Raw genomic sequence first — 22,429 nt, 5'->3', positions numbered from 1 at the left:
GATAAAAGACAATAAAAGAGCAAATGTTTGGACACCAAGGTGTGGGTTTGCACTTATTAAAGTCAATCTTAGACTTTTTGGAGACGTGCCAACCACTTTGGAAGAAAGCAGGGAAAATTAACGCAAGCTTAAGAAATTAGAGTTAATTCTTGGATTTTTACTTTGAATAAATCCCATTCAAAAATGTCAACGAGGGCAACAATCAGAGTATTTTTGACCCTCAACGTGCAAATAATTGAACATATCTGCACATAAAAACTAAAAAGTTACTTTCTAAAGATCCACTGAGTGTCCCTTAAGTCTTGCTGTGTGCTCACTAACCCACTGAGTGTTCTTGATTGACAGCACCCTCCTCTCTCCACATTCCATCCACTTAAAGACGGCCCCCCCATTTGTTTTGTGATGTAGGTCATCACCAATTCATTTTTTTTTTTTTTTTTTGGGCTGGCACCAATAGCCCATGCCTGTTGCCATGGCGAGTAGAGCCATGAAGCAAGAACATCCTCCATGAGTGTTCCCAAAGTAAATCTCCGCTTTCCAGGCATGTCAGCGAGGGGGTGGTGCTCGGGGGAGGTAACTTGCGGTCATGTGTGCACTGAGAAGGTTTATTAGTCTTCATGTTCACATGTGAGGACTCCTCCTTGTGATTGCTCGTTAAAGTGGGAGGTCCACCTGGTCCAGAGTCCTAAAATAGCCCCAGAGGAGCTGTCTCCGGTATGCTTGGTGCTGAATGCTGACCCCACCTCCACCCGTCCGCTGCCTCCTTTGGCCATGTGGTCGGTCTTCTTCGTCTTTCTGTCCTACCTGGACAGAGACCTGGTCTGGGGAGACCTCCTTCAGAGCTCTGGCGTGGACACGGAGAAGCAGAGCAAGGCGCTGTTCTCCATCATCAACGGCACGCTGTGCGCCAAAATGGCCACCGCGCCGGACGACAGGTTCCTCGTCTATCAGGTGACGGATGGGGGGAAGGTGGTCCGCTCCGTGGTGAGTGTCGCCGGTGGGGGGATGGTGGACTGCTCCGTGACGGTGGACAGCGTGGAGGTGGAGAGGTTTGTGTCTGAGTGCCGGCTGCGGGCGGAGAGACAGGAGAGCTGGGTGATGAGTCTTGATGCGTCTTTTACGCACATGGATGAGGCAGAGATGAGATGTGCGCGTTTCCAAGGGGAGGACATCAGGTGTCCATCTCAGGTGCTGAAGAGATCCAGGAGAGGCTTCACCTATCCTGGGACCCTCTGGTGTGGAGCTGGCAACATGGCTGACCGTTACGAGCAGCTGGGTAAAGACATCTTCACTTACTGCTTAACACAAGGCTGTCCAAAATGCTTGTTTTTGTTTTTCCCAACGTTATTTCCCCTTAACAAACTATAAAAAGATGTCTGCAGTGGACCTTTATTACTTCATGGTTTTAATTTCTCTTGTCAGATTGAAACATTTCAGTAAAATAATTATGCAAAAAAAAAAAAAAAGTCAATTGCAGAGGACGTCGGTTCTACAGAGGCTTTAACACAGAGGTGTCTAACTCATTTAAGATCGGGGGCCACATGGAGAAAAATCTATTCCAAAGTGGGCCGGACTGGTAAAATCACAGCAGGACAACTTCAGATTGTTTTCTTTGTTTAGAAATAGAACAAGCACATTCTGAAAATGCACAAATCATAATGTTTTTTTATTTACACTTACATTTTGTGGTTAATAGTATTCTACCGTTATTTGTCCTTATTTATTCTTTCTGAATACATTATGTGATAATGTTCATTGTTGTGGTTAATAGTATTCTACCTTTATTTGTCCTTATTTATTCTTTTTGAATACATTATGTGATAATGTTCATCAGTCAACTCATTGATGTTAATATTCAATCTATCAAGATAAAAAATGATATAAAAATCCAATTACAGGATTTTATTTATATAGTTTGCTCATTTTCCTAGACTGATGCACTAACATCATGTGGTTTATTTTTTTTTATATTAGCAAAATCTACAAAGATACAAAGAATTGCTATTGCGACATTTAGTGGACACATTTAGAACAGCAGTTTCCTTCATTCAAAAATTTTGGACGACATTTTTATACTTAGCAAACTCATCCCGCAGGCCAGATAAAACCTTTGAAATTCCTGGTTTAACACCTTTAATGTACAAAATGCACCAAAGTGACCGTTTGGACACAGCTGGTTTAGGGATACTAAAAAATTAGCATGTGTGGTAAGCTTATATTTAAATTAACTGCATTGATAATGCATTATCATTTCTTTCAATGCTTCTGAAAGCATATTTCTTAAATATGCTTGAATATAATTGTCATCTATGAATTTTCACATTCACTGCTTTACCCAAACCCCCCCCCCCCCCCCAAAAAAACCAAAAGTAATAAAAACTTTATTATTTTGTGTAATTTTTTTTGAGCAGTAAAATATATATTTGCTAGGAGGTATTTTTTTTTTAGAATGAGTGAAAATAAAAATTTTTATCGTTGTATAAAGATTTTTTTCAATGCTTTTATGGTAAGTGGTGTGCAGTCCAAAAAGGAGTCATATGGATCTTGCGTGAGAGGAGGAGTAGGGAGTTAATCTTTTTGCAATTCAGTCTGCTGAAAATGATGGAAAGCGCCACTCTGTGTAGCAACATATGCTGTTGTCTAAATTGAAATTGCTACAAATTACATTTAGGTTTTCAAAAAACTACTACCGTCTGGCGGCTAAAGTGGATAGTGCACACCCCAAATTTGTCACGTTTCAATGGCAGAGTGAAGAGGAAAACCTGAAATGTATTGTCTGAAATATATTTGATTTTAAATATGCAGTCATTTATAGAAGTTTGTAACTTAACTGTTGTGATTTTTTTTAGCATATTCTGCATATATTTTGCCTAAGTTAAGCATTTTCAAGCACATAAATGGACAAAAATATCAAAATATATAAGATGACACCAAACTAATCACAGCATGCTGTTCAGTATCGCGGCCACTGATTAGCTCAGTGTCCAGTCCTGCTTTTACGAGTGTAAAAGTTATTAAGTGAGTGTTATTTAACATTAGAAATATCAGATTTATATTTAAGAAATCCTTCTTTGTGGAAATCAATTTACCATGGTCATGTTGGGAACCAATTAGCTGCGATAAATGAGGGTTTACTCTATAGCATTCCTTTCTCATTGGTCTTTTAGGGAGGTTTAAGGAAACCGACAGCTGCTGCCGCACACACGACCACTGTGCCCACGTCATCCACGCGTTCTCCTCCAAATATGGATACACTAATTTCAAATGGTACTCCATTTCGCACTGTGACTGTGACGAGGCGTGAGTACACACACAATCACACAACATCATCTTTTGTTTCACATGCATGCTGTAGTTTGCAATAATGTAACATTTTGCTTCAGCACACTGAAAGGAGTTTCCAATATTTTTGTCAGTGTTATCATAACTTATGTGCCAAAAAAGTATTTTACCCACCTAATTGACAAAAAGTTAAAAAATAAGATGAAAATATTACTATTTATATGAATTTATTTTATTGTTAGTGGTGTTTATCTGTGACAGGGATACTATTACAACATTTAGAAAAAAACAATCACATTAAAAAGGTATGAAAGTATCCATACTTATTGAATACATATACATGTTTTTTTTTAACATTTTTATTTCTAAGTCAATTCAGATCTTAATTTACATTTTTTCAAGCAGGATATGATTTGATTTGTATTAACAAAAATAATTTCTTGCATATACTGTAAGTACAATGCAATTTCTGTTAAAGTCACAAATATGTATTCACTATGTACGTATTATCATATAATATATTACGATGTACAGTTTGATTTGAAGGGGAGTTAGTTTTACTTGAGCGAGGCACGAAATTGGACTTTTTGCTGAATAAATGGTACAAAAATCATAGAACTTATCGACCAATTAGAATTGCCCTGCTTAGTTCCACGTTACCAGATGTACTAAGCAGTGTTACAGTGCAGACATCCACAATATCTGCATGACACTGCATGAAAACGAACTACGTGAAGCACTACACTAGCAAACGGCTCATCTTTGAAACCGCGCCTGTCACACACGGTTGCTGAATGCGAGCATGCCCTGCAGGTTGAGAGGCTGCCTGCGTCAAGTCAACGACACGTCGTCCAGGGTGATGGGCCAGGCGTTCTTCAACGTCATCGGCGTGCCGTGCTTTGAGCTGGTCTACGAGGAGCAGTGCGCCGAGCACCGCTGGTACGGCTTGTAAGTATCTTCGCCTCTAAATAGCTTTCCTCCTGCACATGCTGAGCCGCTTTGAGTCCAACATGTCGGATTGACCGTAGATGCAAGCGATACGAGAGGGCCCCCAACGCCGTGCTGAAGGAGGCTGTCCCATACGACTACGGCGGCATCGCCGTCATTGACGTACTGACTAGGGCTCCGCCCATAACAAAAGGTACACCGGATACTAACGTCGTAACCGTCGCTGAGGACTTCATCAAGGTGCTCGCCACCGTCTCTACCTCGCAAAGCTCCAGCACTGAAAAACAGTCTGAGTCTCAGGAGAAGAAGAAAAAGAAGAAGAAGAAGAAGAAGCAGAAGAAGAAGAAGAAAAAGGGAAAAGGTCAGAAAAGAAAGCAGAAAGTTGAAGAAGCACTGTTGAGTAACTTCATCAGCGAGTCGGACAAATGCGACCCAATGGCAGCGCAAAAAACGTCCGAGGGTCTAAACCAACCTTCTAATGAGGTCTTGGGGGACCAAGAAGTGGTGAAGACTACCTTGTCTCCTTTCAGACCAGCAGGACAAACAAGTCGCCCCTCAGTGAAAAACGGGCTGTCAAGGACTGGCCGCAAGAAAGATAAGTTCCCTCAATTTGCGCAAAGTACAACCACCATTGCAATCCCCACATCACAACAACAAAGCCCGCATGTCCGACCCACTAAAGTAAAAAGAAACCGATCAAAAGACGGAGGAAACATTGTGTCCCACCAAACGGTCATCACCGAGCTCTCTCCAAGCATGGACTTGTTTACAGCTGGGGCTCCGACTTTTAGCGTGCCCACAAGACAAAGGTTACGGGAAAAAGGACGGAGAAACAAAAGGATGAAAGCCGCGTCCTCTCTTTTTCGGGACACTCCCGAAGATGTGCGGAATCTCACACTGACAACAAGACACATGAGCGGAGGAGCTAAGCGTATAAGGTGGTCTCACGTACCTCAAGCCATGAGGAGGAACACAACCAAGCCACAGAAGAAAGCGATGCCGACCGCCGTCTCACTCGCAGAATTCCCACCTTTGACCTCCACACCCGCGCCAACTCCAGTCCAAACCTCCAGGCTGCGTTCGCCCACCTCGTTTGCCATCTTGATGAGCCCCATGCAGCGCTCCATTGAGAGAGTCAGAGAGCAATTTGACTGGAAGAAGAGGAGAAAAGCGGCTCTGACCATCAAACCACATTAAAACCTCATAGTCAATCACCTTTATAGGTTTAAATCTCATAAAAAAATGTTGATTGTTGTGTAATGCGAACGTATGTACATTATGCATGCCTTCAATAAAACTAAAAGTGTGGCGCATCAGTTAACTTTTTTCAAATTTTTTATTTTGGACAAATTTAATGGCAGATTTTATGTATATTCATCAGAAATTCACTGTTGTCATAAATTGACATGAAAATGATTAAAAAAAAAACCTGGCCTGACTTTGAAAATAAGAATGACAATATTTTTTTAATAATTTGTACATGGATTAAAGCTCAAATTTAAAGTTATTTGTAGGGACTAGAAAACATAAAATAAATATAGAAATCATAATACAAAGTCAAATAATAGAAATAAAAATCGATATTTATACTAAATAGAATAAAAGTTTTAATTTCTAATCTTTTTTTGTCCTTACAGTAAATCTTTGCTGTATTTTGGCCATCATGTTTGTTGTGTTACTACTCTATTATGATTTTTCCTAAGAGGGTTTTTTTCATGTTAAATGAAAATATTTCAATGCTTAATTCTTTCACAGGTGTGCGATGCACTGGCCCTCATTAGACAATACCCCAAAGCCAAATAGGGCATAAAAATCTCTCAATCCACTTAAGCCCCAAACAAAAATAATACATATGTAATGTCTAACTCGTAATTTAACCCTTTGAAGGCATTTTGATCAAATGATGGCATAATTTTATAATATCAATTTGCATAACATGTATTTTTTTTATTTATTTTTATTGATTTAAACCTTAACTTATTACATTATTTGATCAAAAGGCATCTGAAAGGGTAAAAAAAACAACAACAAAAAAACACATTACATATTTAAAATGTTTGTTCAGGACTGATGTTCATTGAGAAATTTGAACAAAAAGAGTCAAACAAATATGTATCCAAAATCTTTGTATAACCTTCAAATATATGACTTGTCAAGTTTTTCTTTGAAGAATTAAAATTGTTAAATTGAATAACTAATTATTCAATAAAGACCAATCACATCTAAAATCCTGATTAAATCTCCCCCTAAAAAAAATATACTTTTATTGAAAATGTAAAAAAATTGATAATATCCTCTTTAAAATTGTAAATTAAAATCTGAATTGACTTGAAAATAAGAATCAAGTTTAAAAATATCTTAATTAATTTAATAATTAGGGAGGAAGTCTAATCTAATATGCCAAATCAGTTTAAAAAAAAAATATATATATATATATATATATAAAACTTTATGCTAAGCCAGGCTAACCAACTGCTGATAAATGGATGTTTGTGGTGTGCAGCATTGGTAACATTCTTCAATAATTGCATTAGTATATTCCGTAGTAGGCTGTTTGTGCACACTTCTGGTCATAGTGAATTACTCATTAGAGTACCAAATGTTCTCCAAAGTCTCCCCAGAATTAGAAGTCTTAACCTCATTTATTTCTAGTATTTGCACGCACCAAAAAAAGCACTGAGTTTCATGAACTGGGCTCTTTTGTTCTAGCTGGACTCCGACCTAAGGTGCTTGCTAACCCCACCTCAGGACAGGGTCACATTCTCCAAACAGATTAGCTTGTTACTTTCTCCACTCACCAACGAGAGTCGTAACATCCTGCCAAGACGCCCAAATCCAGGCCAGTCAGCTGACTCTCACATGCTTGCTACACATGCTCACACCCCCAAAAAGGTTGCATTTGCCCAATCGGGCGATCCTCACCTGTGCACACAAAGACAAAACAGTTTGAGTTCATCTGCAAGCTCCTCACCTTTTAGTATGTCATTAGAATTTAGTTGAAAATTATATAAAAATATCTTCATAAGTATGTTATTCTTGTGTCACTGGCAAGCACCGTGTTAAAAAAAGAAGGTGTAATCTCAACAGCAACGTGAAACAATTACACGATTGCTGGATAGATGCCCACTGTGCTGAGTGAAGTCGGCAACTGAGCTTTTTCCATTAAGAACCTCCACAATGCACATTATTGTACTATATACGAGCGTAACACAACATCACGCTCTGTAGCACCCTATTAGCGCAGGACGTCAATAACCTATTCTACTCACCCGCACGGGAAGATCGCTTATTGATCGAGCCAGGAGGCTTTAAATTGGCTTTGATGGCACTGATGGATGAAGTAACATTAATAAAGAACACAAGAATGCATCCAATGGTTGGTGTTTTTTGTTTATTTTTATCTCAACTGTAAGATCCACAGAGCACATTTTGTTTACTTAATTGAGGTAAATACTGTTTAAAAACTATTACAAAAATACATTTCTTATTAAGGATTTTGCAACATGACTGCAAATTGTTAGTTGCTTTGCCTGGACTGATTTTGTGTGTGGCAGCGGGGATTGACATGCCTGAACGCCAGACAAATTCTTAGAACTGACGGGCAATTATCATTCAATATACAGTCCAGGCCAAAAGTTTGGACACACCTTCTCATTCAATGCCTTTTCTTTATTTCCATGACTATTTACATTGTAGATAGTCACCGAAGGTATCAAAACTATGAATGAACACATGTGGAGTTATGTACTTAACAAAAAAAGGTGAAATAACTGAAAACACGTTTTATATTCTAGTTTCTTCAAAATAGCCACCCTTTGCTCTGATTACTGTTTTGCACACTCTTGGCATTCTCTCGATGAGCTTCAAGAGGTAGTCACCTACCTGTCTTCTCTACTTCACAGGTGTACCTGAAGCTCATTGAGAGAATGCCAGGAGTGTGCAAAACAGTAATCAGAGCAGAGGGTGGCTATTTTGAAGAAACTAGAATATAAAACATCCCTTCAGTTATTTTACCTTTTTTTGTTAAGTACATAACTCCACATGTGTTCATACATAGTTTTGATGCATTCAGTGACAATCTACAATGTAAATAGTCCAGAAAATAAGGAACAACACATTGAATGAGGAGAAGGTGTGTCCAAACTTTTGGCCTGTACTGTAATTAGTAATTGTGAAATAATATTTATGTTCTCTTAAACCACCAATGGTCACATAAGTGGTGTTCTTGTTATCATTTTTAGTTTGACAAATGTAAACGAGAGCAAATTGCAAACAAAAAAGTTAGCTTCATTGACACCTAGTGGACATTTAGGGTCATTACGAAGGAGCATGGAAGGACTGGTAGGGCATTTTTTCAAATCCTAGATATGCCAGTTCATACTGTCCTGATATGTCCATTTTTCCATCCATTTTCTACCGCTTGTCCGTTTCGGGGACACGGGGGGTGATGGAGCCTATCTCAGCTGCATTCGGGCGGAAGGTGTCGTACACCCTGGACAAGTCGCTACCTCCTCACAGGTCCAACACAGAAAGACCACATTCACACACTCGGTACAATTTAGTGTTGCCAATCAACCTGTGCATGTTTTTGGAGGTGGGAGGAAGCCAGAGTACTCGGAGGGAGACCACGCAGTCACGGGGAGAACATGCAAACTCCACACAGAAAGATCCTGAGCACGGGATTGAACTCAGGACCTATGTATTGTGAGGCCGACGCACTAACCCCCCCACGACCGTGCTACCGTGTACTGATATAAATTAAACACAATCATCTGGCCTATACTTAAGTTAATATTTGACTGATTTCATTTGGCAACCATGTATAGAAATGCATTTTTTAATCAATATCATGCAAAAGGTGGAGACAATTTTGAGGAAAACACTCTTTGTAATTAGTACTTGTGAAAAATAGACAAACAAAAACATGTTGTGTATTTAGTGTTATTTTAATATTGTTTTTGGTTTTAAAAATGTAACTGAGCATAATTTGTTATATATTGTATATATTATATCAGTATATGTTATACACTGTATACAATATGTAAATATTATATATGTTATATTTTATTTTGTTACTATGGTAATTTTTTAGTCTACTTTATATATTTTGTTCTCACCCTCGTTTTGTGCCCTTGTGTGCATTATCCTTTCCATTCTCTGTAACTGAGTTGTAGACCAATTTCCTTTATGGATCATTAAAATGTGGTCTTTTTAAACAGCCACATTAACGATTAGCAGAAAGGGAGGCTAGCAGTCAGTGACATCTAGTGGACAATTAGGGTCCTCACAGTGCAGCGTGGTGAAACTAGAACTTTGATATGCATTAATACAATAATCTGGCCTATAGTTCATTGTTAGCTGACTTTATTTGGCATCCATATTAAGAAATACATATGTTTTATATCAATATCATTCAAAAGGTGGAGACAATTGTGCAGCATTCTAAAAAAAGATCATCTTAATTTATAAAACTAACAAAAACCTATGTATATTTTAAAAAATTGGGGATCAATCCACACTAAATACCTTTTTCCAACCTTTGCTCTATATATATCGCATCTTAGTTTGTTGCCCACTTGAACCTACAAGAACCAGATTGAAAAAGCAATCATTTGTCAATGAAATGTAACCTGAATATGTCGGCATGGTCATTAGAGTGTAGCTCATACCTTATTGGAGGAATGATGGAGCGTTCCATTCTGTTACAGGAAAGTGGAAAAAAGCCTACTTTGAGAGTAAACAAAAAAAACAAAGTGTATAGTAAGCATGAGTACAAGATACACGCATACTTTTTAATTGTATACGATAACAGTAAATAATCTGTTCAAATAAAGGCCTCCTTTCAAAACAAACATTTAAATAAATGCCTGCAATCTCTGCAGCTAGGTACATGAACACCTGTAGAGAGTATACTTACTGTACCACAAACACACATCGGTACATTTGGGATTTGGATGTCGAAAAAGGCTTACAATACTGATTACAACAAAAAACCATAAAACTTGCACTATTGGAAGATCCCTTTATGGCCATTGACCAATTAAAGTCTAGGAACTTATGACACAAAAAGCTGCAATTCTCTTATCAGTAAAAACAAGACAAAGTCTAGCGAAAGACAGTCTTGTCAACAATGAGGCCTCATTAAGACATATTTAATAAAGTTTTGCAATGTGATATTTCCTGTACAGCATCAGTTGAGGAAAGTCCATCCATCCATCCATTTTCTACCGCTTATTCCCTTTCAGGGTCGCGGGGGGCGCTGGCGCCTATCTCAGCTACAATCGGGCGGAAGGCGGGGTACACCCTGGACAAGTCGCCATCTCATCGCAGGGCCAACACAGCTAGACAGACAACATTCACACTCATATTCACACACTAGGGGCCATTTTAGTGTTGCCAATCAACCTATTCCCAGGTGCATGTCTTTGGAAGTGGGAGGAAGCCGGAGTACCCGGAGGGAACCCACGCTTTCACGGGGAGAACATGCAAACTCCACACAGAAAGATCCCGAGCCTGGATTTGAACCCATGACTGCAGGACCTTCGTATTGTGAGGCAGACGCACTAACCCCTCTTCCACCGTGAAGCCCCAGTTGAGGAAAGTGCTTTATCTAAATCAAAGCTTGATGGGAGTTTTTATTAAAACTGGTTGAAACCTCACAGAGGGAACAATAACTATTCAATCCAATCCACTTTATTTATATAGCACATTTAAACAACAAAATGTTTCGAAAGTGCTACACAATATATTAAAAACAAGATTTAAATACTATCCTTAGCTCCACCAATGACTGAATAAAAACAAAATAATAAATATAAAAATAGATATGATTAAAAATGTTAAAACGTAAAACCAATTGAAATAATAAATAGAAAAAAAGATTTTAAAAACACAGAGGACCACACAACTCACAGTGTTAAAAGCCAGATAAAAAAAAGTGGGTCTTAAGACGAGACTTAAAACACTCCACTGTGGGAGCAGTTCGAACATGGAGGGGCAGGGTGTTCCAGAGCTTAGGGCCGACCACAAAGAAGGCCCTGTCTCCCCTGGTTTTACGTCTCGTCTAGGGAACCACGAGATGGAGCTGGCTCTCGGATCTCAGAGCGCACGCAGGACTGTAAATTTGGATGAGATCCAAAATATGAGGTGCCAGTCAATGCAAAGTTTTAAAACCAAAATCAATTCTAAAATGAACAGGGAGCCAGTGCAAAGTCTCAAGAATTGGGGTTATACGCTTGCGTTTCCTGGCCCCTGTTAAAAGTCGTGCTGCCGCGTTCTGGACTAACTGCAACCGGGAGAGAGTTTTTAGGCTAATGCTAGCATAAAGTGCATTTCAGTAGTCCAGGCGACTTGAAATAAACAAGACATTGAATGCATCGTTGTATGCTGACAATCACTTTGTTTTTAATTGTTTATCCTTTTTGTATAATTGTATTTTTTATGCTGTTGCAAATGTGTTATAGGTGATTAGTAATGACAAAGTGCACTTGTTTTTTTTTTTACCTCAGAGTGTAATCATCATTTCCAAAAGATAGAAATAAAAGAATGCACAATAAGAGTGTTAGTTACGTTCGTTTTAGAACTGCTTCTACAAAGACTGCTCCACGGGTCTCATCTGAACATCACCAACCTAGCAAAAAAAAGAAAAGATATGCGAGTGTTATCTAATTCAATGGCTGATATTTTTACCATGGAGGAGCAAAGGTTGAACACACACACACATGTACTGAGACACACATGCACACCTGCACGTGTGGTGGGGCACTAAGGACGTAGGTGACAGCATTAGCAACATCTTTAGCGTCCAGCGGCTGAAAGAGCAGGGAGGACTGTGTCAAACTCTCTCTTGCTTGCTAATAATAATTGCTTTAACAATAACGGTACCTTGTATTTGCTGAAAGTTTTGTCAACTTTTTCAGCGTCGCCACTGTAGAGACGAAGAGTAAATTCAGTCTCCACCAGGCCAGGGGAAATGCACTGCAAAGCCAAAGAAAGCCTTATATTCGTTGGGTGATGCTGACTCGACAAAATTTTTATTTCTTCCCATTTGCAAACAAGACAAGTTGATATCAAGAACACAGTCAGAGTCCGACTGTTTCTCTCTTTGGACAACACAGAGGTGCTAATGCACACTTTTATTTCCTGTCCTCTGCTCTCTGGTGTTCCCAAAAAGATCTCCACAATTTTTAAAAGATTCAGCTGACCAGGAGCTGACGAGACCTAGGGGGCAGGCGCACATTACACCAGTTTTAAAGTTGCCGCATTGCCTCCCTATCTACTTCAGGGTCTATTTTAAAAGTTCTACAAACTTTGTATTATTAGTTTTTGCGCCTTCTCATCTATGTGACCTACATGAACCTAATCAACACTCATGGATCCTCCGGCACCAAACTTTTATCTTTACTAAATACCAGATCAAAGACTCATGGTGAGGCAATATTTAGCCACTACGGCCCCCATCTGTGTAACAGTCTGCCACAGAGCCTCAGGACTGCTGATATATTTTTTAAAAAAAAGACACACTTTTTGAATAAGGCTTTTAACCAATTATGTTAAACTGTTCTTATGCTTCTAATTCTGATTGTGTTATCTTCCAGCCCTTTGAGACACTAGTGATTTATATTTTATTTATTGCTATTATTTATACAATTATTCTCTAAATGTCCTTTTAATAAGTATTAATGAATTATTCATATTTTATTTTTTTACATATATTCTATAACATGTTTCACACAATTTTTTAGATGCTGTTAATTTGAGGTATTCTCCAGGTGCCATGCCACAGTGCAGTGTGTGAGTGTTTGTATGTGTGAGGTTTAGGTATGTGAGCACCCATTGAGGGGAAAAAAAAAGAGGTAAACTAATGAATTACCATGAATTGATTAATGTGGACCCTGACTTAAACAAGTAGAAAAACTTATTCGGGTGTTACCTTTTAAGTGGTCAATTGAACAGAATATGTACTGAACTGTGCAATCTACTACTAAAAGTTTCAATCAATCAAATCAAAAAAGTGCTGCCACGCAAGCACCAAAAGAAAACTTTGAGAATCAAGACTACATTTCCTATCTTACTTGTTGTTGCCTCCACTCCCATGTTGACGGCTTTCTACTTTGCTGCTAATCATATTCAGATGATTACAATCCGAACACAGTTAGTTCTGAACCAGTTCTGGTTGGAAAGTATTTATTAGTGGCCAGCGAGAAGGTATATTTTTATGTGACGCATTTAAACAGAGGTCACAACACCGGAAGTAAATAATTTATACTTGTATAGTGCATTTCTACCTCCAAGGTACTCAAAGCGCTTTGACACTATTTCCACATTCACCCATTCACACACACAAATTCACACAGTGATGGCGGGAGCTGCCATGCAAGGCCCTAACCACGACCCATCAGGAGCAAGAGTGAAGTGTCTTGCTCAAGGACACAACTGACGTGACTAGAATGGCGCAAGCTGGAAATCGAACCAGGAAACCCAAAGTTTCTGACACGGCTGCTCTGCCAACTGAGCCACCCTGAGCCCTATCAAGCATACTACCCGATAGTGCGTGCTACAGGATAGAGTTCTTTGCGTGCATGTTATATAATTTTAAATGACATTTTTAGTGGTAATGTTAGTTATTATAATAATGCTAAAGTAGAAAGCCGTCAACATGGGAGTGGAGGCAACAACAAGTAAGATAGCAGGATGATGCTAACTATGTTAACTAGCTAGTTTGTTTTGGCCCTCCTGATCATCTTCCTGTCTGGCAATTAATTGCGGCGTTGAGGCAAAAGGAACAGCAAGTACCTGCGGCTGAGGTGAGCGTTCAACAATTTTTTTTTTTTAGATTTAAAAACAAATTATTTTTTTTTTTTTAGATTTAAAAACTCGATTGTAGCTGAGATAGGCGCCAGCGCCCCCTGTAACCCCAAAAGTGAATAAGTGGTAGAAAATGGTTGGATTTAAAAACTCAAAATTGATATTTTGACGTAAAAAATTAATGTTAAAAAAGCGCTCATTTTCGCATTTTTCCGGACATTTCGCATACTTGGTGTCTTCTCTTTTTGTCTTCCCTGAAGCACTTTGTGCTGCCACTTGCCTTTGTATGAAACGTGCTATATAAATAAAGTTAGTTTTGATAAACTTGTGTGCATGTTTTAAATAATTGGTTCTAATTAATATTATTAATGCCATAATTGTGTGGCTCTGCTTTACAGAAACTTCCAATGGCCATTTTTAATTGGAGGTCCTTGAAGGACGGTTAGACAGGGTACTTTCTTACTAGAAATGAATAAAATGACTGAAAATAATCCATCAAGTTGTTTGCTCCACAGTACATTCATACAAGTATTTAAGCAAGTAAATTATATAATTGTGATTGCTCGAACATCGGAAAAGAGAACCAGGGCAGGAGGTCCAACTCGGTCTGGCCGAAAAGGCTCACCGGTAGATTTTAGAGTGAATTAGGAACAAAATAACATTTTTTAAACAGCAAAAAAAGTGTTCAGCATCGAGAGTTCAGTCATGTGACCCGTTGCAAAGAACAAAGAAACAATGAAGGACAAAAAATGTGTGGGTGATTGTGTCCTACAGAGGTACGGATGTGGGAGTTGGCCTCTCGCAGCTCCCGCCTCAGAGCCTCCGTCAGCGCCGTCACCGCAAACTTGGTGGCACTGTAGAAGTGCACATCGGGGTTGCTGACCATGCGATGACCGGCCATGCTGCAACACAAACACAACACATGACAACAATGAATAAAAACAGTATTGTGCTTACAAAACATGCCGTTACCAATGGTCTTTTTTTCCTTTGAAAACATCTGCAAATATGCAAGGATCTCCTCCGTCTTACCTGTACAGTTAAATAACACCTGTGGAAAACTGGTTTAACTTAGTAAATACAAATTATATTAAATAGTTTCATTAAAAGGAAGTTTGATATATTTGGAAATAAATACATCTTGAATAAATTATTAAAAAACAAACATTTGTATCTAAAATACCATTAAAAGGTAATTAAAATATAATTACATTTGTAAAAGACATTTATAATTACATGGAAAATAAATATCTTGCCTGTACAGATAATTAATACCTGTGGAAAAAACTGGTTAAACTTACTAAATAAAATTAAAATCGATTTTTAAAAATAATTTAAGTTTAACATATGTTTTAGAAATACATCTTAAATTATGAAAAAAAATACATATTTCTATTTTAAGTACAATTAAAATATAAATTAAATTAAAGTTACATTTGAAAAAAAAATATTAAAATTGAAGAAAAAAATAGACATTTATCCATCTTTCCTGTACAGATAATTAACACTAATGGAAATAACATGATTAGAAATGGATTCAATTAGACTTTTAAAATAAATACAAAAAAAAAATAAAACAATTCACAGATTTATACAAACATCCTGGAAACATAAAGTGTGGAGGTTGACTGTATCGGACAGGAGCGAAAGAAGCTCGTACCTGTTTATGTTGATAATATGTCCGTCGTCAACATTTCTGTCTTTCATGGACTGATAAGCCTCTCGTGAACATATAGACAAGGCGAGGACGTTCAGCTGCAGGCGCACAATCATCAGTTATAAATTACACCATCCTTTGTGTCCTGATCTGAACTTACGTCCAACATGTTCTTCCAGCCGCTTGTTCTGCCACTCAGCAGGGGTTCAGGATGAGCTACGCCTGCGTTGTTGATGCACACGTCCACGCCCTTATGCTGGGCCTTGATAGCCGAGAACATGGAAGCGATATCCTCTTCACTAGTCAGGTCGCACTTGAACGGTACCAAAACGCCACTGTGGCCTTCACTGAGACACTCTGCTGCCACGGACTGTTTGAGAAACAACCTACATGTCAGAGAGCAGAAGATAGGTCCCCGAGAAATACACAACATGGTGGCACTCTTATTAAACCCCATAAATTGGATTGACTTGAAATTTCTCACACAGCTCAATGTGCTCTACAAAACACCATTGGGCGTTTAGGTTGGTTAGTTTGTGCCTTTAGGAGACTGACTAGCACGTGTGTAAAATTTTAACATGACTGGTTGAAAAACATGGCCATTGCTGGGGCTCCAGCAAAGTGCAGCCCAAAGATCTTTTTATTATTTTATTTTTTAACGGCCCACAGTATATTGTAAAAAATTTACTAAAAAAACAACATTAAAAAAGTGTGATAAAAGAGCAAAGAGGTGTAATGCAGTGAGAAAAAAATGAAATTTTAACACCAATAACACAAAGTTAACATGCATGCTGTTTATTCTTCCAAAAATATATAAATATATTGTTTTACTTTTTTTTTTTTAAACCGGCTTAGCTCGGTTGGTAGAGTGGCCGAGTCAGCAACTTGAGGGTTGCAGGTTCGATTCCCGCTTGTGCCGTCCTAGTTACTGCCGTTGTGTCCTTGGGCAAGACACTTTACCCACCTGCTCCCAGTGCCACCCACACTGGTTTAAATGTAACTTAGATATTGGGTTTCACTATGTAAAGCGCTTTGAGTCACTTGAGAAAAGCGCTATATAAATATAACTCACTTCACTTCACAAAATATATTTTCCAAATCAAATCCAGTTAGGCAGGATATCTTGGTCATTATTTCTTGTTTTATACATTTGATACATTTACTACATTTTAGTATTCTTATGTGATATCTTTTTGCGCTTCTTTTAAGGCATGGGTGTCAAACTCAAAGCTGGGGGCCAGATCTGGCCCGCCACGTAATTTTATGTGGCCCAAAAAAGCCTTGAAAAAATGTGCGTCAATAAAGTACCTTATCTTTTCTTACTAAATGTATTCGTTCAATTGCATATTTTTCAAACTTCAAATTTCAATCAATATTATCTAATAATGCAACAAATATCATACATTTCAAAAATGTTTCCAAGATAAAAAAATATATATATTTGACCCCGACAGGGGCAAATGGTGGGAAATAGATGGATGGATGATTACAAAGCAAGTTATCCATCAAATTCTATGTATTTTTTTTTAAAATAAAAAATAAACAAATGCATCTGCAATTCCATCCATCCATCCATTTTTCTACCGCTTGCCCTTTCTGCAATTGTGAGATAATATCATGCGATGGTTATACAATTGTATTTATTTATATATACTATTACAAGTGGCGCTCTCAGTGCAGCAATAACTGCAATGTGGCCCTCAATGAAAATCTATTTCACACCCGTTTTCAAGTTTAATTGCTATTATAGCATTGTATTCACCCTGCTCTTTTAAAATTTACACATATCACTGCTTTGCACTATTTTTAAAATGGTATGTCTGTACAACACTTGGGCCAACTGGGGTTGTTTAAAACGTGCTTTATAAATGACTAAACTGAAGCAATTTAGCCCACAACCCAAATGTCATACACCAGTGGTTCTCAAATGGGGGTACGCATACCCCTCGGGGTACTTGAAGATATGCCAAGGGGTACGTGAATTTTTTTTTAAATGTTCTAAAAGTAGCGACAATTCAAAAATCTTTTATAAATATATTTGCTGAATAATACTTCAACAAAATATGAATGTAAGTTCATAAACTGTGAAAAGAAATGCAACAATGCAATATTCAGTGTTGACAGCTAGATTTTTTGTGGACATGTTCCATAAATACTGATGTTAAAGATTTCTTTTTTTGTGAAGAAATGTTTATAATTAAGTTTATGAATCCAGATGGATCTCTATTACAATCCCCAAGGAGGGCAGTTTAAGTTGATGATTACTTATATGTGAGAAATCTTTATTTATAATTGAATCACTTGTTTATTTTTCAACAAGTTTTTAGTTATTCTTATATTCTTTTTAACTATTATATCTTTTTTTTCCCAAATAGTTCAAGAAAGACCACAACAAACGAGCAATATTTTGCACTGTTATACAATTTAATAAATCAGAAACTGATGACATAGTGCTGTATTTTACTTCTTTATCTCTTTTTTTTTTCAAACAAAATGCTTTGCTCTGATTAGGGGGTACTTGAATTAAAAAATGTTCACAGGGGGTACATCACTGAAAAAAGATTGAGAACCCCTGTCATACACAGCCATGACTGACAGCGTCTGAAAATAGTTATTTTCATAAATACCTGTATGTTTAAATGGAGCACTTCAGAGTTAATCCAACAGAATAATGATCAGATTTGTTTTGTTTTCAAATGTTAATATTTCATTGATTGGAAGTAACCTGAATGCATCTTTTGATTTATTGATTGATTGATTGAAACTTTTACCAGTAGATTCCACAGTACAGTACATATTCCGTACAATTGACCACTAAATGGTAACACCCGAAATAAGTTTTTCAACTTTTTTAAGTCGGGGTCCACGTTAATCAATTCATGGTACAAATATATACTATCAGCATAATACAGTCATCACGCAGGTTAACCATCATAGTATATACGTTTAATTATTTACATTATTTACAATCCAAGGGGTGGGATGAGGAGCTGTGGTTGATATCAGCACTTCAGTCATCAACAATTGCATCATCAAGTAGGTCTTACTTGGTAGGATATGTACAGCGAGCAGAGAACATAGTGAGTTCAGATAGCATGAGAACAAGTAAATACATTAGAAGTACATTTGATCATTTACATTTGGTTATTTACAATCCGGGGAGATGGGATGTGAAGGGAGGAGGGTATTAGTTAAGGGTTGAATTTGTTTAGAGGTGTTGTTTTAGAGGGGTTTTGAAGGAATATAGAGATGCACTCACTTTTACACCTGTTGGGAGTGCATTCCACAACGAGGCTTAGAAAGAGAATGAGTTAAGACCTTAGTTAGATCGGAATCTGGGTTTAACGTGGTTTGTGGAGCTCCCCCTGGTGTTGTGATTATGGCGGTCATTTAGGTTAAGGAAGTAGTTTGAGATGTACTTTGGTATTGTTGTAAGCACAATACCAATGGGCAGAATTTGCAAAATGCGCAAACGCATTTTGCAAATTTAATGTCAAATCAAATCAAAAGTTTATTGGATTCATCACTATACAGTGTACATCCACGACTAAACTACTGACTAAACTACTACCACAACTTGGTTTGCTAAGGGAAGTGTCGATTCAGGCCGGGTGGCCCATTTCAAGTTCCAGGTAACCCTACATTATTATATTTTATAAATAGTAAACCAAGTTGTGGTAGTAATTTAGTCAGTAGTTTAGTCGTGGATGAACACTGTATAGTGATGAATCCAATAAATATTTGATTTGACATTAAATTTGCAAATTGCGCCCATTGTTATTGTGTTTACGACAGTATCAGGGAGGTGTAGCGGATTTTATAGACTAGGCTCAGTGCAAGTTGTTATACTCTGTCCTCCACCCTGAGCCAGCCCACTTTGGAGAAGTGGGTTGGAGTGAGGTGTGATCTAGGGTGGAGGTCTAAAAGTAACCGTACTAACTTGTCCTGTGAAGTTTGGAGTCTAGATTTGAGGGTTTTGGAGGTGCTGGGGTACCAGGAGGTGCAAGCGTAATCGAAAAAGGGTTGAATAGAGTTCCCGCTAGAATCTTCACGGTTCTCTTGCATTATGTTTAAGTTGGATTAGTTTGATACCATTATTGTTTTTTTGCAGACATTGGCCACTTTAAGACAAGCGTCGACTACTCCTGTGAGCTGATTTATTTGCAAAAAATCGTTCAAACGTGTTTCTTGTACTACTTTGCTATATTGTCTATGAATAAAAGCACAATGATCTTTCAGCATAACACTTTGAGAGTTTATTAAGAAGAGACGTTTGTGCAAACCTTTAACTTGTCCAGGTCCCTCGCACAGCCCACCACTATCATACCGAAACTGACCAACTCTTTAGCAATGGCCGCTCCGATTCCAACCGAGGCTCCGGTGACGAGAGCAACTCTGCCCCTCCAGCGTTCCATCACTCTCGGCTTTCCGTTTCGTATTTTTAATAAAGAACGCTAATATTAGTTTCTTGTTCAATTTGGGGCAGAACTGTGTCACCGCCGTTGTGAACAAATTGAATGCAGGTGGCACCCGCTTATCTACACAGACACGCCCATTTCCGCATACGTATGGTGCGTTCGCGAAAGCTTAGCATTTTCTGTGACACTTGTTATTTATTTTTTTATTTTTTTTATTTTTTTAAATGTTTATTCATAAATTTCAACAATAACAAACAGTAAGTCAAAGAACAATATAAAACATTATAAAACATTATGAAAACAGTACAAAACAGCGCCAGGGGGTTGTAAATTCAAAATAACAAAAATAGAATAAAAAAAAAATATATATATATATATATATATATATATATTTGGATTCTATTTTTGTTATGTAAATGAGCCTATGGCTTTGCACTTTGTTTATTATATATATATATATATATATATATATATATATATATATATATATATATATATATATATATATATATATATATAATAAACAAAGTGCAAAGCCATAGGCTCATTTAAATTCATTAAATAACTTAAATTTGGAACACAGTATCATCGTTTTCACAGCTTTTTTGTTGATAGAGATAAAGAGCGTTTTAATGTAAAGTTCAAAATCTTTTTTAAAAGCACAAAAGATAGGTCGGGTATTGAGAAAAACTTACATTTATGAATATAAAACTTAGCCAATAGAATAATGAATTGACACCTGTTATTTCTTGTCAGGTCTTTTAATAAAGCTTTTTTTTTAAAAGTAGTGGTTCTCAACCTTTTTCAGACATGCACCCCCTGTGAACACTTATTTAATTCAAGTACCCCCTAATCAGAGCCAGAGGTGGGTAGTAACGAGCTACATTTACTCTGTTACATTTACTTGAGTAACTTTTGGGATAAATTGTACTTCTACTAGTAGTTTTTATGCAACATACTTTTACTTTTACTTGAGTATATTTGTAGAGAAGAAACGCTACTTTTACTCCGTTCCATTTATCTACATTCAGCTCGCTACTCGCTACTTTTTTTTATCGATCTATTAATGTTTGTTTTGGTTAATGACAGAGCTTCAAAGTAGAATCTACGCATGCCTGCGTTTCACCAATCACATGCAGTCACTGGTGACGTTGGACCAATCAAACAGAGACAGGCGGTCACATGACCCGACTTAAACAAGTTAAAAAACTTATTCGGGTGTTACCATTTAGTGGTCAATTGTACGGAATATGTACTGTACTGTGCAATCTACTAATAAAAGTTTCAATCAATCAATCAAAAGTGTAAAGGCAAAAAGACACTTTTTATTTCAACCGTACTTCCCGTCATAAGCCTAAAGACAGTTCCTGTCTTCACAATAAAAGCGCTGCTCTATCGCGCCTGCGCTAACAAAATAAGAGTCTCCGAAAGCCAGCGCAAACAAGCTAGCAAGCTGCGGAGTTTGCCGCCAATGTATTTTTTGTAAAGTGTATAAAAACGAATATGGAAGCTGGACAGATAAGATGCCCAAAACCAACGACTTTCGTGTGGTATTAGACAGAAAAGAGGAACTTTTTTTCTCCTCCATTTGAAAACGTGAACGTCTGATTCCAATCAATGCAAGTCATCAGAATCAGGTAATACACCAACTTATATTCTTGTCTTCATGAAAGATAGGAATCTATATGTTAAACATGCATGTATATTCATTAAAACACCTTCAACATGTGAACAAAAACGGCAAAATAAATAAATATAAATTATATACTGTATATATAAATGTATGTATATATAAATGTATGTATATATATATATATATATATATATGATATGTGTGTATAAATGATTTGTGTGTGTATGTATGATATGTGTGTGTATAAATGATATGTGTGTGTATGTATATATGAGGTAGATCACCTCGACTTGGTCATTTACTAAGTAATTGATAAACGTTGAAAAACTTATGGGGGTCAATTATACGGAATATGTACTGTACTGTACAATCTACTAATACAAGTTTTAATCAATCAATCAAATCAATTAATGCCTACTGAGGCTATAGTGCTGTTAAGTTATTGTGGCTCAATGTGCCATTTTTTAAATTTTATTTTAATGTACTATTATTTAATATATGATATTGTTTTTGTTGCTTAAGAGATATTCCTGGCTCTGAATTTGCTCATTGCTATTTTTATGTTTTTGTGCATTATTTTTTGCCGTAATCAGGTTACTCATCAGTTACTCAGTACTTAAGTAGTTTTTTCACAACATACTTTTTACTTTTACTCAAGTAAATATTTGGGTGACTACTCCTTAC

General features: G+C 37.3%; 2 protein-coding genes across 4 annotated transcripts; one reads left to right on the top strand and one right to left on the bottom strand.

Annotated features, from left to right (window-relative positions):
• The first annotated feature begins 624 nt into the window (after positions 1 to 624).
• LOC133536800 (uncharacterized) lies at positions 625 to 5,491 on the top strand. The gene is made up of 4 exons (XM_061877366.1): positions 625 to 1,276; positions 3,168 to 3,300; positions 4,096 to 4,230; positions 4,311 to 5,491. Exons 1-4 carry the CDS (start codon positions 772 to 774, stop codon positions 5,425 to 5,427), a joined length of 1,890 nt encoding a protein of 629 aa, XP_061733350.1. The 5' UTR covers positions 625 to 771; the 3' UTR covers positions 5,428 to 5,491.
• A 4,086-nt stretch (positions 5,492 to 9,577) lies between these two features.
• Positions 9,578 to 20,250, bottom strand: LOC133536807 (dehydrogenase/reductase SDR family member 11-like). 3 transcript variants are annotated; one of them, XR_009802547.1, is made up of 9 exons: positions 19,978 to 20,250; positions 15,855 to 16,064; positions 15,698 to 15,792; positions 14,810 to 14,939; positions 12,115 to 12,207; positions 11,976 to 12,041; positions 11,800 to 11,860; positions 9,900 to 9,957; positions 9,578 to 9,812 (listed from the first exon to the last, which is right to left on the bottom strand). XR_009802547.1 is itself a non-coding variant. In XM_061877378.1 (7 exons), the coding sequence occupies exons 1-7, from the start codon at positions 20,107 to 20,109 to the stop codon at positions 11,819 to 11,821; spliced, it is 768 nt and encodes a 255-aa protein (XP_061733362.1). In that variant the 5' UTR covers positions 20,110 to 20,250; the 3' UTR covers positions 11,610 to 11,818. The 3 variants fall into 3 exon arrangements, 1 of the variants encoding a protein (XP_061733362.1); XR_009802548.1 differs by having other exon boundaries at positions 9,900 to 9,954; XM_061877378.1 differs by lacking the exons at positions 9,578 to 9,812; positions 9,900 to 9,957 and having other exon boundaries at positions 11,610 to 11,860.
• Positions 20,251 to 22,429: the final 2,179 nt, after the last annotated feature.

Source organism: Nerophis ophidion, linkage group LG18 (genome assembly GCF_033978795.1).
Source record: "Nerophis ophidion isolate RoL-2023_Sa linkage group LG18, RoL_Noph_v1.0, whole genome shotgun sequence".
Taxonomy (NCBI): Eukaryota; Metazoa; Chordata; class Actinopteri; order Syngnathiformes; family Syngnathidae; genus Nerophis; species Nerophis ophidion.
Note: the sequence above shows the minus strand (reverse complement) of the source record. Positions and strands in the feature narration are given on the sequence as shown.

Excerpts from the sequence above, each read along its gene's own strand:
- LOC133536807 (XM_061877378.1), bottom strand. The coding sequence starts at position 20,109 with ATGGAACGCTGGAGGGGCAGAGTTGCTCTCGTCACCGGAGCCTCGGTT. Across the intron at positions 12,208-14,809 it reads ACTCCCACATCCGTACCTCT|TGCATTTCCCCTGGCCTGGT; the intron begins GTAGGACACAAT and ends TTGGCTTTGCAG. Across the intron at positions 12,042-12,114 it reads AAACTTTCAGCAAATACAAG|CCGCTGGACGCTAAAGATGT; the intron begins GTACCGTTATTG and ends CTGCTCTTTCAG.
- LOC133536800 (XM_061877366.1), top strand. The coding sequence starts at position 772 with ATGTGGTCGGTCTTCTTCGTCTTTCTGTCCTACCTGGACAGAGACCTG. Across the intron at positions 3,301-4,095 it reads CACTGTGACTGTGACGAGGC|GTTGAGAGGCTGCCTGCGTC; the intron begins GTGAGTACACAC and ends CATGCCCTGCAG. Across the intron at positions 4,231-4,310 it reads GAGCACCGCTGGTACGGCTT|ATGCAAGCGATACGAGAGGG; the intron begins GTAAGTATCTTC and ends GATTGACCGTAG.